Source organism: Pleurodeles waltl, chromosome 7 (genome assembly GCF_031143425.1).
Source record: "Pleurodeles waltl isolate 20211129_DDA chromosome 7, aPleWal1.hap1.20221129, whole genome shotgun sequence".
Classification (NCBI taxonomy): domain Eukaryota; kingdom Metazoa; phylum Chordata; class Amphibia; order Caudata; family Salamandridae; genus Pleurodeles; species Pleurodeles waltl.
Genome location: NC_090446.1, coordinates 10206813 through 10223669, shown reverse-complemented (window position 1 = coordinate 10223669; position 16857 = coordinate 10206813). Strand labels below are relative to the sequence as shown.

At 51.6% G+C, this 16857-nt stretch overlaps 1 protein-coding gene across 2 annotated transcripts in view; it reads right to left on the bottom strand.

The window, feature by feature from the left end:
• LOC138303543 (zinc finger protein 850-like) overlaps positions 1-16857 on the bottom strand; it is a 223951-nt gene that overhangs the window by 83013 nt on the left and 124081 nt on the right. For both annotated transcript variants that reach the window (XM_069242774.1, XM_069242775.1), the window contains exon 6: positions 10533-10619. In XM_069242774.1, coding sequence (XP_069098875.1) covers positions 10533-10619 — 87 coding nt within the window. The remainder of the gene's footprint in view (positions 1-10532; positions 10620-16857) is intronic.

The window sequence follows — 16857 nt, the reverse complement described above, 5'->3', positions numbered from 1 at the left end:
GCTGGGGAGGAGTAGCCTCCCCCAGCCTCTAAAAATGCTTTGATGGGCACAGATGGTGCCCATCTCTGCATAAGCCAGTCTACACCAATTCAGGGATCCCCAAGCCCTGCTCTGGCGCGAAACTGGACAAAGGAAAGGGGAGTGACCACTCCCCTGACCAGTACCTCCCAGGGGAGGTGCCCAGAGCTCCCCCAGTGTGTCCCAGACCTCTGTCATCTTGGAAACAGAGGTGTTGGGGGCACACTGGACTGCTCTGAGTGGCCAGTGCCAGCAGGTGACGCCAGAGGCTCCTACTGATAGGCTCTTACCTCTCTTGGTAGCCAATCCTCCTTCCTTGGTAGCCAAACCTCCTTTTCAGGCTATTTAGGGTCTCTGCTTTGGGGAATTCTTTAGATAACGAATGCAAGAGCTCATCAGAGTTCCTCTGCATCTCCCTCTTCACCTTCTACCGAAGGATCGACCGTTGACTGCTCCAGGACGCCTGCAAAACCGCAACAAAGTAGCAAGACAACTACCAGCAACATTGTAGCACCTAATCCCAATGGCTTTCTCAACTGTTTCCAGGTGGTGCATGCTCTGCGGGTAGCCTGCCTTCACCCTGCACCAGAAGCTCAGAAGAAATCTCCTGTGGGTCGACGGAATCTTCCCCCTGCTAACGCAGGCACCAAAAGACTGCATCACTGGCCATCTGGGTCCCCTCTCATCCTGACGAGCGTGGTCCCTGGAACACAGCAACTCTGTCCAAGTGACTCCCACAATCCAGTGACTCTTCAGTCCAAGTTTGGTGGAGGTAAGTCCTTGCCTCCCCACGCTAGACTGCAAAGCTGTGTACCGCGTGATTTGCAGCTAATCCGGCTTCTGTGCACTCTTCCAGGATTTCCTTCGTGCACAGCCTAGCCTGGTCCCCAGCACTCCGTCCTGTAGTGCACAACCTTCTGAGTTGTCCTCCGGCATTGTGGGACTCCCTTTTGTGACTTCGCGTGGACTCCAGTTCACTTTTCTTCGAAGTGCCTGTTGGGGTACTTCTGCGGGTGCTGCCTGCTTCTGTGAGGGCTCTCTGAGTTGCTGAGCGCCCCCTCTGTCTCCTCCTCCAAAAGGCAACATCCTGGTCCTTCCTGGTCCTCAGCAGCACCCAAAAACCTCTAACGCGACCCTTGCAGCTAGCAAGGCTTGTTTGTGGTCTTTCTGCGTGGGAACACCTCTGCAAGCTTCATCGCGACGTGGGACATCCGTCTTCCAAAGGAGAAGTTCCTAGTCCTCTTCCTTCTTGCAGAACTCCAAGCTTCTTCCAACCGGTGGCAGCTTCCTTGCACCTTCAGCTGGGGTTTCCTGAGCTCCTGCCCCCCCTGGACACTGTCGCGACTATTGGACTTGGTTCACTTGTCTTACAGGTACTCAGGTCCAGAAATCGATTGTCAGTGCACTGTTGGTGTGTGTTCTTCCTGCAGAATCCCTCTATCACGACTTCTGTGCTCTCTGGGGGTAGTAGGTGCACTTTACTCCTACTTTTCAGGGTCTTGGGGTGGGGTATTTTTCTAACCCTCACTGTTTTCTTACAGTTCCAGCGACCCTCTACAAGCTCACATAGGTCTGGGGTCCATTCGTGGTTCGCATTCCACTTTTGAAGTATATGGTTTGTGTTGCCCCTATACCTATGTGCTCCTATTGCAACCTATTGTAATTCTACACGGTTTGCATTACTTTTCTTGCTATTACTTACCTAATTTTAGTTTGTGTACATATAACTTGTGTATAGTACTTACCTTCTTACTGAGGGTACTCACTGAGATACTTTTGTTATATTGTCATAAAAATAAAGTACCTTTATTTTTAGTAACTCTGTGTATTGTGTTTTCTTATGATATTGTGCATATGATATAAGTGGTATAGTAGGAGCTTTGCATGTCTCCTAGTTCAGCCTAAGCTGTTTTGCCATAGGTACCTTCTCTCAGCCTATGCTGTTAGAAACACCTCTTCTACACTAATAAGGGAAAACTGGACCTGGCACAAGGTGTAAGTAACTCTGGTACCCATTACAAGCAGGCCAGCCTCCTACATTGGTTGTGCAGCGGTGGGATAAGTGCTTGTAACTACTTACCACTTTGTCAATGTGTACTTTTCATAAGAGAATCATATACCAAACAGTTCAGTGTATGTACAATTAATCAAAAAGTTTGCTTTTCTTCTCTAAAGCTTTTTACAAAAGTTCTGAAAGGTTTCTTAAAACTTCTAAACGTTTTCTAAAAGTTAGAAAAAGTTTTTTTTCTCTGTGTTTTAAAAAGTTCTGAAACTTTTTCTTTCTTCTCACTGTCTCTAAACCTTTTGCTATCATGTCTGTGGTAGATTCAGCTCTTAAAACTGTTAATGCAACTTATGACAATTTGAATTACAAGAGCTTAAGGAGTCTCTGCTTAGATAGAGGTTTAGTTATAGGAAAAAACCCTACGAAAGAGTTTCTGTTTAACATGCTTGTTTAAATGATGACTCCCAAGCTGGCCCATCACATGAGAGGTTAATAGAAGCTTCCCAGTCTCATTCAGAGGAATCCCCTGAGGAAGTTGGGGAGGGGTCTGTCAAGGGTCTGCCCCCTAGCAGGACACCTAGTAATGTTGGTAGTAATGGAGGGTCCCATCACAGTGGGACATCCTTTATTCCTAGAGGCCAAGTTACCAGGGTCCAGACAGACAGGGACAGATCCCCCTCTGAAGTTTCCAATTTGTCATCTGTGTCAAAGCATTCCCAACCCACCCACCTTGCGGATAACTTGTTAGAAAGGGACTCAAAATGTTGAGGGTTGAAGAGACCAGACTGAAGCATAAACAGAAACAGCTAGCCTTAGATACTTTTCTTAGTATTACTTACCTAATTTTGGCATGTGTACATATAACTTGTGTATAGTACTTACCTTCTTACTGAGGGTACACACTGAGATACTTTTAGCATATTGTCATAAAAATAAAGTACCTTTATTTTTTGTAACTCTGTGTATTGTGTTTTCTTATGATATTGTGCATATGATATAAGTGGTATAGTAGGAGCTTTGCATGTCTCCTTGTTCAGCCTAAGCTTCTTTGCCATAGCTACATTCTATCAGCCTAAGCTGCTAGAAACACCTCTTCTACACTAATAAGGGATAACTGGACCTGGCACAAGGTGTAAGTACCTCTGGTACTCATTACAAGCCAGGCCAGCCTCCTACAACTATACCACAGGTGAGGGCATATGAGCACTATGCCCCTACAGTGTCTAAGCAAAACCTTAGACATTGTAAGTGCAGGGTTGCCATGAGAATATATGGTCTGGGAGTTTGTCAAACACAAACTCCACAGTTCCATTATGGCTACACTGAAAACTGGGAAGTTTGTTATCAAACGTCTCAGTACAATAAATTCACACCGATGCCAGTGTGCAATTTATTGTAACATACACCTAGAGGGCATCTTAGAGATGCCCCCTGAATACCTACCCGACTTCTAGTGTAGGCTGACCAGTTTCTGCCAGCCTGCCACACACACACATGAGGACAGTGCCTTTGTCACTCTGTGGCCAGGAACAAAGCCTGTACTGGGTTGAGGAGCTTCTCACCTCCCCCTGCAGGAACTGTAACACCTGGCGGTGAGCCTCAAAGGCTCACTCCTTTTGTTACAGCGCCCCAGGGCACCCCAGCGAGTGGAGATGCCCACCCTTCCGGCCACTGCCCCCACTTTTGCCGGCAAGGCTGGAGGAGATAATGAGAAAAACAAGGAGGAGTCACCCACCAGTCAGGACAGCCCCTAAGGTGTCCTGAGCTGAGATGACCCCTGCCTTGAGAAATCCTCCATCTTGGGTTCGGAGGATTCCCCCAATAGGATTAGGGATGTGCCCCCCTCCCCACAGGGAGGAGGCACAAAGAGGGTGTAGCCACCCTCAAGGACACTACCCATTGGCTACCGCCCTCCCAGACCTAAACACACCCCTAAATGCAGTATTTAGGGGCTCCCCAGATCCCAGGAAAGCAGATTCCTGCAACCTGAAGAAAGAAGAAGGACTGCTGACCTACAAGCCTGCAGAGAAGGAGGAAGACGACAACTGCTTTGGCCCCAGTCGTACCGGCCTGTCTCCAACTTCGAAAACCTGCTCCAGCGATGCATCCGACAGGGACCAGCGACCTCTGAAGCCTCAGAGGACTGCCCTGGACTACAGGACCAAGAAACTCCTGTGAACAGCGGCCCTGTTCAAAACCAGCTACTTCTTTGCAACAAAGAAGCAACTTCCAAAGACTTCACGTTTCTCTAGCCGGTAGCTTGAGACTCTTCACTCTGCACCCGACGCCCCCGGTTCGACCTGCAGAAAACCAACACCTCAAGGAGGACTCCCTGGTGACTACGAGCCCGTGAGTAACCAGAGACGACCCCCCCTGACTCCCCACAGCGAAGCCTGTAGAGAGAATCCAGAGGCTCCCCCTGACAGCGACTGCCTGTAACAAGGGACCCGATGCCTAGAACCAACATTGCACCCTGAGCCCCCAGGACCTGAAGGAACCAAACTTCGACGCAGGAGTGACCCCCAGGTGACCCTCTGCCTTGCCCAGGTGGTGGCTGTCCCGAGAAGCCCCCCCTGTGCCTGCCTGCACTGCTAGAGTGACCCCTGGGTCCCTCCATTGAAACCTATACAAAACCCGATGCCTGCTTTGCACACTGCACCCAGCCGCCCCTGTGCCGCTGAGGGTGTGTTTTGTGTGCCTACTTGTGTCCCCCAGTGCTCTACAAAACCCCCCTGGTCTCCCCCCCGAGGACGCAGGTACTTACCTCCTGGCAGACTAGAACAGGAGCACCCCTGTTCTTCATAGGCGCTTATGTGTTTTGGGCACCTCTTTGACCTCTGCACCTGACCGGTCCTGAGCTGCTGGTGTGGTAACTTTGGGGTTGCCTTGAACCCCCAACGGTGGGCTACCTATGCCCCAGGACTGAGACTTGTAAGAGTTTTACTTACCTTCTAATCTAACCTTTACTTACCTCCCCCAGGAACTGTTGATTTTTGCAGTGTCCACTTTGAAAATAGCTTATTGCCATTTGTACAAAGACTGTATATGATATTGCTTTTATTCAAAGTTCCTAAAGTATCTAAGTGAAATACCTTACATTTGAAGTGTTTAATGTAAATCTTGAACCAGTGGTTCTTAAAATAAACTAAGAAAATATATTTTTCAATATAAAAACCTATTGGCCTGGAGTAAGTCTTTGGGTGTGTGTTCCTCATTTATTGCTTGTGTGGGTGTACAACAAATGCTTAACACTACCTTCTGATAAGCCTACTGCTCGACCACACTACCACAAAATTGAGCATTAGAATTATCTACTTTTGCCACTATCAGCCTCTAAGGAGAACCCTTGTACTCTCTGTGCACACTATTTCTCACTTTGAAATAGTATATACAGAGCCAACTTCCTACACTTCTGAATTCTTAAAGGTGTAATGTCTTGATTTATTCACTGTTTGTGCTCAGCTTAATGCAGGCCACATTTTCCCTAGATTTTCTGTGTTTTTAAAAAAAAAGGTAATTGAGTGGTGTTTCCAACCAAATCACTTTAATTTTGGCTAGCTGGAACGTGTATCCCAGAGAGAAGTAGTAGAAAGTATGTTTTTATTCGTAAGATGTTCTCTCAGTGATGTTCTGGGCATCAAGCAGAAATGGACAGGGCTATTCAGTTTGTTTATTTATGGATCTGGGAGAGAATCCCGTGACGGAGAAGGCACTTGTCTTATGGGGGCTTTTTGCGATAAATCTGTTCCTGTTCTGGTCTCAACGACATAGGACTGGTTTCGCGTTTTTGATAGTCGTGCACTGTATCATGGCTTCGATGTATATTTCCTGAGGATTTATGCTCCAATTCATTTTTGGGTGCATCCCCAGCATCCTGCCTCTTCATAAACCCGCTCTCCTGGAAGGCACTGCTCCCGCTTGCTCAATGAACTTGTGATACAAGATGGATCGCTTACCTTGTATGAAAGACCACAAATACGCCATTTAAAAAAAAAATCCTGTCATTAGTTAAAAGAAATTATGAGATGTAATGCCATTGGTTAGTTTTTATGTTTACCTTATTTCTGCACTGCACAGCTCACACATACACTGTTGTGAAGTCGGCTCTATATAATACTGAACTTTCTAAAGCTCTCCAGCAGGCACCAATCAGTGATCAATGTGCACTTCTTTCTGCTACCCTGGTAGTGCAGCAGTCAGTCATGGTGTGCCGGGGAGGACTGATGCCTTCCCAGAGACAGTAGTACTCTTATGTCTCACATAACACCATGCTTCATGTGTGCTCATACCTGGGCTCATCTGGTTTGTTTGTTACTTTGTCATCATGACCAAGTCTTGTTTACCTTGACCAACAACTTCAGCTTGTACCTTAACAGGTCCCCCTTCAGTATTTCACAAGTGGGTCTTATTAGGCAGTTCCACTACCCCTTCAGGGTGGCACATGGGGCCATTCTTCAGCACACTATGCCTGAAGTCTGACAAAGACATTCTCATAATGCATAACAGGAACTGAGGGGACGCAGTCACTGTAGTCAAGTCTATCCATCGATGACCGTGAGCACTGCTGTGATCCCACTAACGCGCTGGATGACCGAAAAATACAAGTAAAAGAAATAGCCTTTTGTTGCAAACTAGTGAGCAGCACTGTAGGAAAGTCCTCCTTTTTGCCCTGGTCAACCCCAAACTTTGTGGACAGGTACTGGTGGTTACTGACTCTTGGCTGTGCCCTGGGTACTGCTTACCAGTCCCAGGGCCAGTGCTCTATGTAAAGTGGATATGCAAATTAGGCTAATTATAACTGGCTAAGTTAACCTACCTATAAGTCCCTAGTATATAGTAGGGCATGTAGGTTTAGGGACCACAGCATAGGTAGTGCACCCATAGGTGCACTGCTGAGGTGCCCAGTGTCATTTTAAAGGCAGGCCTGCCTTTATGGCTACTTTTAAATTAAAGTTACCTGCAAATTCGACTTTGGAATTAAAAGTAGTTCCAAAGTCTTAAACGACTTTATTTTTACATATAAGTCACCCCTAAGGTGTGCCCTATGTGCCCCTAGGGCTGAGTGCCATGTAACTATAAGCAGGACCCTTATAAAAATTGTTTTATAAGCCCTGGTGAGGTAAAACAGCCAAATTCGTTTTCCCTCATTGTAGTAAATGGCCTCTATAGGCTTGAATGGGGAGATTTTATTTTAATTTTAAAAGTCCCCTTAAGTAACAGATACCAAGAGTTTGGTATAAAATTAATTGTATTGTTATAATAAATCCCACAACTTCCAGTTGTGGGATTTAATATAACTTGTTCAGGTAAAGAGTTTTAAACGTTACCTGAAAAGTTGCCAACTTCAGCCCTGCAGTGTTTTTGCTGCTATGCTCTGATTGGCCAGCCTCTGGCAGCCTGGCCAGGCTGCCTTGATGAGGTGTGAAGTGGCCTGGCTTCACACAAAGAGATGTGCCTGTGGGAGGAGATCTCCCCTCAGCAGATGGTGAGGCAGGAAGGGGGAGGGCTGCCAACTGGTGTTCAAAGGCAGAGAAGGACATTTTGAGCAACCCAGCAACACCCCCACATCCTGCAAACCCAGATAATTAGGTGCCCCCTTGATTAGATTAGGAGAGGGCAGGAGAGGGGTGTGTTTAGGATTTTTAGCCACACCAGTGGGTGGGCTCAGCCAGATGTCACCTCCAAAAATCACTTTTAGCCATGATGGATTTTTGAGGAATGTTGCCCCCTGGGATTGATTTTTGCCACACTTCCCAGGAAGTGGTCATCAGAAGGGGAAGGACCCTGCACCTGATTGGAGAACTAGGCCCGCCCTGTTTTTCACCCAGGAGCAGGGATAAAACTGGCAGACCTGCACCCACACCTCAGACCCCCATCAGATTCCAACAAGGAAGAACTACAGGAGAAGAAGGACTGCCCTGCTGGACCCCTGGCCTGCACCTGGACTCTGCACTCTGAAGGACTGCACCAGCTGCACACTAGGGCTTCAACACAAGAAGGACTTCAACTGGTTCAAAAAAGGACTCCCTGTTTGCTACAGGTGGAAAATTGCTAACCAGAGTCCACTGCACCAACTCCTGAAGAAACCAACCAGCTAACCATTGTCCAGTGGCCAAAAAGGAGCTTATGCCAGGTGCATTCTGGGAGTAGTAGACCCCCAAGGAGCATCTCAGAGCTTCTGGAATCTTGGGGTGAGCTGTGGATCCCAAAAGAACCTTAAAAGAACATCTGGGAGAAGATCCAGAAGTTTGGAGAACTTTGGAGAACTTTTGGAAAACAGCTCCATAAAGGGACCAACCCGCTGCGGCAACTCTAGCCGGCTTGCCTCAACCGCGACCTGGCCTGACTTGCAGGTTCGTCCCGGTGAAGAAAATCTCCAAAAAAGAGACTAAGGGGGTCATTACGACCCTGGTGGAAGGCAGAGAACCGGCGGTAAGACCGCCAACGGGCTGGCGGTCTTACTGCATGGAATTATGACCATGGCGGTTACCGCCATGGTCATCCACCGGTTCTCCGTTCCGCCTGCCAGGGCGGAGACAACCGCCGGGCTGGAGACCTGGGTCTCCAGCCCGGCGGCCGTCACTATACCGCCAGCGGTATTTTGACCTGGCTTACCGCCGTGGATTTCCAGCGGTTTGAACCGCCATGAAATCCATGGCGGTAAGCACTATCAGTGCCAGGGAATTCCTTCCCTGGCACTGATAGGGGTCTCCCCCACCCCAAATCCCTCCCCTACCCCCCCACCACCCATGCCACCCCCCAAAGAATTCCCTGGCACTGATAGGGGTCTCCCCCACCCCTCACCCTACCCCAAATCCCTCCCCTACCCCCCCACCACCCATGCCACCCCCCAAAGGTGGCAGGGCCCCCCTCCCCACACCGACCCCCAACATCACATCACCCATACCCACACGACATGCACGCAGGCACCACCTACACCCTCACATGCACACATACCAACATACATGCCTACATACACACACACAGGCAGAAACGCACACCCACATTCAAACATACACGCACACATCCATACAGACATACCCACAGACATACACACACTCATTCCTATACACAAAACACCCCCGCAAGCATACACGCACTCACACACCCCCTCTACATACACAGACGCACACCCCCATGTACCCACACAACACACAACGCCCCTCCGCCCCCCTCACGGACGATCAACTTACCTGGTCCGACGATCCTCCGGGAGGGGACGGGAGCCATGGGGGCAGCTCTGCCGACACCACACCGCCAACAGAACACCGCCACGGCGAATCACAGGACGTGATTCGCTGGGCGGTGTTCTGTTGGCGTGGCGGTGGAGGTGGAGCAACCTCCACTTCCCCACCTCTCGCCAGTATGGCTGTTGGCGGCTCTCCGTCCGTAAAAGGACAGAGAGCCGCCAACAGTCATAATACGCCGAGCGGCAAACCGCCACTACTGGCGGTCTTCCGCACGGCGGTCTTGGAAAAAGACCGTCGAGGTCAAAATGACCCCCTAAGTCTGAACGTAGGAAGTTGACCGGGACCTCCAGGCCAGCGTATCCGAGGAGGGCTCCAAGGACGTCGGATCAAGATCCAGGTTTGCCCCGGTCGAAGGATTTACACCTCAAAAAAACAACTAAGTCCGAAGGTAAAAATCTCTACTGAGGGTTCCCGCGACGTGTATCCGAGGAAGAGTTCCAGGAGGTTGGATTGGACCGGCAGGTTCGTCCCGCTGAAGAAAATCTTCAGAAAAACGACTAAGTCCAAAGGTAAACTTTTCACCGAGGCCTCCCGCGGGCTGTAGCTGAGCCAGGCTCCATCGCTGTCGGCCTTAAACTTTGACTTTGCCCCGGTCGAGGTGCGACCAGATGACTAGATTGGCGCTTTTTATTTCTAGGCGCTAGAAAACAATAATTCTTTTAAAAATTCATATCTCCGGTTCCCCTTATCCGATTTTATTCGCTTTTGTGTCATTTTAAAGTTAAAAATATAATCTATTTTTATAAATTCGTTTTGGATTTTTAAACTGTTTCCTGTGTTTTATTTAATTACTGTTTTGTGATATTTGAATGCTTTACACTCTGTCTCCTTAGTTAAGCCTTGTCGCTCGTTGCCAAGCTACCAAGGGTTGAGCTGGGTTTAATTTACTGAGACCTAATTGGACCTAAGTGGAGGTTAGTAGCCTATTGCTAAGTGTGGGTACTTACCTGCCCTTACCAATAACACATTTTCCAACAAGCACAACCCACAAGGAAGAAATATAAGTTACTTAAAGTTGAAATAGATTTATGCACATTGCAGTGCTCGATCCAGCACGCAGGGATCAGTCATCTAATGACTGTAGGACACAGACCCCTGCAAAATAACTGAGAATTTAGAGCCCCTCATCACTTGAAATGCTCTTCTGAAAAAGAATGAAATATGGGCCTCTTGTTCTTGCAGTGTGGTGAGTGCGCCTTCCTGAGGGTGTTTAAACTCGCACAAGCATCAGTGACTCACCGGAGTGGGGTCTGTCCTACCTTCTTCAACATCTGCACGTGGATGTTCTGCACAGGCCTTGCACCCTCCCTCTGTGACAACAAGATCAGCATCAAGAGATGGAAAACCTGTAAGAGGTGCACATGTGTCAAGTCATTGCACATCACTGAAGACACTACAGTTAACAGTGGTTTCTGAAAGCAATATTCTTCTTCAAGATAACTTCTATGTGGTTGAGTGCACTTGTCTCATGAATTTTCAGTTTTATAGAATACATGAACATCATAGGCGGCCAGAAGATAATGGGGGAAGGAAGGGTAAAAGTAAAGGACACAAGAGGTTGAGCTGAGGAACAGCATCATTAAATGTCACATCCTCAATCCAGTGTTCCCCATAAGTGCAATACTGAAGCTTCCCAAACCCTTACTGGAACCTTGTGCAACTTCAGAGCGGAATCAAGTGGCAGCAACCAACCAGGCTCCAGGACAGCAAGACTCAGAGGCATCCGTGTTCCCCAGACTACTCAGGAACTCTTCTTCACTCCATCGAGGAAGCAGTGAGCTGCCTCAGCTCAAGTACGGATGCCACCTTAGATCATTCCTGACACGGAGGGGAAAAGGGAGGCTGGCATGCACAGGCTACCATTTGTCTTTTTTAGCACTGACAGCTGCTTTCGCCTCTCCTGAGTCTTCATGCTGAAGTCAGGGAGCAGAGGGATCCAACTACCAGCATTACGGAGGTCAAGAATCCAAACATTAGCTTTACGCAGCAAAGCGTATCGCCAATCAGGTCACCCAGGGTCAATGTACAACACCCACCAAACTGAGAAATATCTGATCCAGAGGAAAGGACTGCATGCCCTTTTTAACCAAAGTAGAGTCAAGTGGCCTGAGGTAGTAAGATGTTTGTAGCAAAAGGCCTGCAACTTCCTACTCCCCGTGTCATACTCCTTCTCCTCTAGGGAGGTGGGGGGCTCTACTGTGCTCCTCAGCTGTTGAGGGTGCTAGAAACCCTCTGTCAGGATAACGTTAAGTCCTGGGCCACTCTCTCCACCGCTGTAGCTCTATTCTCTGAACCAAGCCTCTATGTTCATCACCACAGATTCTATGTCTACTAACTTGACCTCTATTTTCAGTGGATTTCTCTATTTTGTCAAGTTTCTTAATGATGGCCTTCATTGCTGCTCCTTTGCTGCATGCCTCCCACTGCTGCTCCTTTCCTGCATGCCTCCCACTGCTGCTCCTTTCCTGCATGCCTCCCACTGCTGCTCCTCTCCTGCATGCCTCCCACTGCTGCCCACTGCTGCTCCTTTGCTGCATGCCTCCCACTGCTGCTCCTTTCCTGCATGCCTCCCACTGCTGCTCCTCTCCTGCATGCCTCCCACTGCTGCTCCTTTGCTGCATGTCTCCCACTGCTGCTCCTTTCCTGCATGCCTTCCACTGCTGCTCCTTTCCTGCATGCCTACTACTGCTGCTCCTTCCCTGCATGACTCCCACTGCTGCTCCTTTCCTGCATGTCTCCCACTGCTGCTCCTTTGCAGCAGGCCTTCCACTGCTGTCCTTTCCTGCATATCTTCCACTGCTGCTCCTGCATGCCTTCCATTGCTGCTCCTTTCCTGCATGTCTCCCACTGCTGCTCCTTTCCTGCATGCCTCCCACTGCTGCTCCTTTCCTGCATGCCTCCCACTGCTGCTCCTTTCCTGCATGCCTCCCACTGCTGCTCCTTTCCTGCATGCTTCCCACTGCTGCTTCTTTCCTGCATGTCTCCCACTGCTGCTCCTTTCCTGCATGCCTACCACTGCTGCTCCTTTCCTGCACGCCTCCCACTGCTGCTCCTTCCCTGCATGACTCCCACTGCTGCTCCTTAACAGCATGCCTACCACTGCTGCTCCTTTCCTGCATGCCTCCCACTGCTGCTCCTTTCCTGCATGCCTCCCACTGCTGCTCCTTTACTGCATGCTTCCCACTGCTGTTCCTTTCCTGCATGCCTCCCACTGCTGCTCCTTGCCTGCATGCCTCCCACTGCTGCTCCTTTGCTGCATGCCTCCCACTGCTGCTCCTGCATGCCTCTCACTGCTGCTCCTTTTCTGCATGTCTCCCACTGCTGCTCCTCTCCTGCATGCCTCCCACTGCTGCCCACTGCTGCTCCTTTGCTGCATGCCTCCCACTGCTGCTCCTTTGCTGCATGCCTCCCACTGCTGCTCCTTTGCTGCATGCCTCCCACTGCTGCTCCTTTCCTGCATGCCTCCCACTGCTGCTCCTCTCCTGCATGCCTCCCACTGCTGCCCACTGCTGCTCCTTTGCTGCATGCCTCCCACTGCTGCTCCTTTCCTGCATGCCTCCCACTGCTGCTCCTTTCCTGCATGCCTCCCACTGCTGCTCCTCTCCTGCATGCCTCCCACTGCTGCCCACTGCTGCTCCTTTGCTGCATGCCTCCCACTGCTGCTCCTTTCCTGCATGCCTCCCACTGCTGCTCCTCTCCTGCATGCCTCCCACTGCTGCTCCTTTGCTGCATGCCTCCCACTGCTGCTCCTTTCCTGCATGCCTTCCACTGCTGCTCCTTTCCTGCATGCCTACTACTGCTGCTCCTTCCCTGCATGACTCCCACTGCTGCTCCTTTCCTGCATGTCTCCCACTGCTGCTCCTTTGCAGCAGGCCTTCCACTGCTGTCCTTTCCTGCATATCTTCCACTGCTGCTCCTGCATGCCTTCCATTGCTGCTCCTTTCCTGCATGTCTCCCACTGCTGCTCCTTTCCTGCATGCCTCCCACTGCTGCTCCTTTCCTGCATGCCTCCCACTGCTGCTCCTTTCCTGCATGCCTCCCACTGCTGCTCCTTTCCTGCATGCTTCCCACTGCTGCTTCTTTCCTGCATGTCTCCCACTGCTGCTCCTTTCCTGCATGCTTCCCACTGCTGCTCCTTTCCTGCATGTCTCCCACTGCTGCTCCTTTGCTGCAGGCCTTCCACTGCTGTCCTTTCCTGCATATCTTCCACTGCTGCTCCTGCATGCCTTCCATTGCTGCTCCTTTCCTGCATACCTCTCACTGCTGCTCCTTACCTGCATGCCTCCCACTGCTCCTCCTTTCCTGCATGTCTCCCACTGCTGCTGCTTTCCTGCATGCCTCCCACTGCTGCTCCTTTCCTGCATGCCTCCCACTGCTGCTCCTGTGCTGCATGCCTCCCAGTGCTGCTCCTTTCCTGCATGCCTCCCACTGTTGCTCCTGCATGCCTCCCACTGCTCCTCCTTTCCTGCATGCCTACCACTGCTGCTCCTTCTCTGCATGACTCCCACTGCTGCTCCTTTCCTGCATGCCTCCCACTGCTGCTCCTTTCCTGCATGCCTCCCACTGTTGCTGCTGCATGCCTCCCACTGCTGCTCCTTTCCTGCATGCCTACTACTGCTGCTCCTTCCCTGAATGACTCCCGCTGCTGCTCCTTTCCTGCATGCCTCCCACTGTTGCTCCTGCATGTCTCCCACTGCTGCTCCTTTCCTGCATGCCTACCACTGCTGCTCCTTCCCTGCATGACTCCCACTGCGGCTCCTTTCCTGCATGCCTCCCACTGCTGCTCCTTTCCTGCATGCCTCCCACTGTTGCTCCTGCATGCCTCCCACTGCTGCTCCTTTCCTGCATGCCTACCACTGCTGCTCCTTCTCTGCATGACTCCCACTGCTGCTCCTTTCCTGCATGCCTCCCACTGCTGCTCCTTTCCTGCATGCCTCCCACTGTTGCTCCTGCATGCCTTCCACTGCTGCTCCTTTCCTGCATGCCTACCACTGCTGCTCCTTCCCTGCATGACTCCCACTGCTGCTCCTTTCCTGCATGTCTCCCACTGCTGCTCCTCTCCTGCATGCCTACCACTGCTGCTCCTTTCCTGCATGCCTCCCACTGCTGCTTCTTTCCTGCATGCCTACCACTGCTGCTCCTTTCCTGCATGCCTCCCACTGCTGCTCCTTTCCTGCATGCCTACCACTGCTGCTCCTTTCCTGCATGCCTACCACTGCTGCTCCTTTCCTGCATGCCTACCACTGCTGCTCCTTCTCTGCATGACTCCCACTGCTGCTCCTTTCCTGCATGCCTACCACTGCTGCTCCTTCCCTGCATGCCTCCCACTGCTGTTCCTCTCCTGCATGCCTCCCACTGCTGCCCACTGCTGCTCCTTTGCTGCATGCCTCCCACTGCTGCTCCTTTCCTGCATGTTTCCCACTGCTTCTCCTAACCTGCATGCCTCCTACTGCTACTCCTTTTCTGCATGCCTCCCACTGCTGCTCCTTTCCTGCATGCCTACCACTGCTGCTCCTTTCCTGCATGCCTCCCACTGCTGCTCCTTTCCTGCATGCCTCCCACTGCTGCTCCTTTCCTGCATGCCTACCACTGCTGCTCCTTTCCTGCACGCCTCCCACTGCTGCTCCTTCCCTGCATGACTCCCACTGCTGCTCCTTAACAGCATGCCTACCACTGCTGCTCCTTTCCTGCATGCCTCCCACTGCTGCTCCTTTCCTGCATGCCTCCCACTGCTGCTCCTTTCCTGCATGCTTCCCACTGCTGTTCCTTTCCTGCATGCCTCCCACTGCTGCTCCTTGCCTGCATATCTCCCACTGCTGCTCCTTTGCTGCATGCCTCCCACTGCTGCTCCTTTCCTGCATGCCTCCCACTGCTGCTCCTTTCCTGCATGCCTCCCACTGCTGCTCCTCTCCTGCATGCCTCCCACTGCTGCCCACTGCTGCTCCTTTGCTGCATGCCTCCCACTGCTGCTCCTTTGCTGCATGCCTCCCACTGCTGCTCCTTTGCTGCATGCCTCCCACTGCTGCTCCTTTGCTGCATGCCTCCCACTGCTGCTCCTTTCCTGCATGCCTCCAACTGCTGCTCCTTTCCTGCATGCCTTCCACTGCTGCTCCTTTCCTGCATGCCTACTACTGCTGCTCCTTCCCTGCATGACTCCCACTGCTGCTCCTTTCCTGCATGTCTCCCACTGCTGCTCCTCTCCTGCATGCCTACCACTGCTGCTCCTTTCCTGCATGTCTTCCACTCCTGCTCCTGCATGTCTCCCACTGCTGCTCCTTTCCTGCATGTCTTCCTCTGCTGCTCCTGCATGCCTCCCACTGCTGCTCCTCCATGTCTCCCACTGCTGCTCCTTTCCTGCATGCTTCCCACTGCTGCTCCTTTCCTGCATGCCTACCACTGCTGCTCCTTTCCTGCATGTCTCCCACTGCTGCTCCTTTCCTGCATGTCTCCCACTGCTGCTCCTTTCCTGCATGTTTCCCACTGCTTCTCCTAACCTGCATGCCTCCCACTGCTACTCCTTTTCTGCATGCCTCCCACTGCTGCTCCTTTCCTGCATGCCTCCCACTGCTGCTCCTTTCCTGCATGCCTCCCACTGCTGCCCACTGCTGCTCCTTTGCTGCATGCCTCCCACTGCTGCTCCTTTCCTGCATGTTTCCCACTGCTTCTCCTAACCTGCATGCCTCCCACTGCTACTCCTTTTCTGCATGCCTCCCACTGCTGCTCCTTTCCTGCATGCCTCCCACTGCTGCTCCTTTCCTGCATGCCTCCCACTGCTGCTCCTTTCCTGGATGCCTACCACTGCTGCTCCTTCCCTGCATGACTCCCACTGCTGCTCCTTTCCTGCATGCCTCCCACTGCTGCTCCTTTCCTGCATGCCTCCCACTGTTGCTCCTGCATGTCTCCCACTGCTGCTCCTTTCCTGCATGCCTACCACTGCTGCTCCTTCCCTGCATGACTCCCACTGCTGCTCCTTTCCTGCATGTCTCCCACTGCTGCTCCTCTCCTGCATGCCTACCACTGCTGCTCCTTTCCTGCATGCCTCCCACTGCTGCTTCTTTCCTGCATGCCTACCACTGCTGCTCCTTTCCTGCATGCCTCCCACTGCTGCTCCTTTCCTGCATGCCTACCACTGCTGCTCCTTTCCTGCATGCCTACCACTGCTGCTCCTTCCCTGCATGACTCCCACTGCTGCTCCTGCATGTCTCCCACTGCTGCTCCTTTCCTGCATGCCTCCCACTGTTGCTCCTGCATGTCTCCCACTGCTGCTCCTTTCCTGCATGCCTCCCACTGCTGCTCCTTTCCTGCATGCCTCCCACTGCTGCTCCTCTCCTGTATGCCTCCCACTGCTGCTCCTTTCCTGCATGCCTCCCACTGCTGCTCCTCCATGTCTCCAATTGCTGCTCCTTTCCTGCATGCCTACCACTGCTGCTCCTTTCCTGCATGCCTACCACTGCTGCTCCTTTCCTGCATGCCTCCCACTGCTGCTCCTTTCCTGCATGTCTTCCACTCCTGCTCCTGCATGTCTCCCACTGCTGCTCCTTTCCTGCATGTCTTCCTCTGCTGCTCCTGCATGCCTCCCACTGC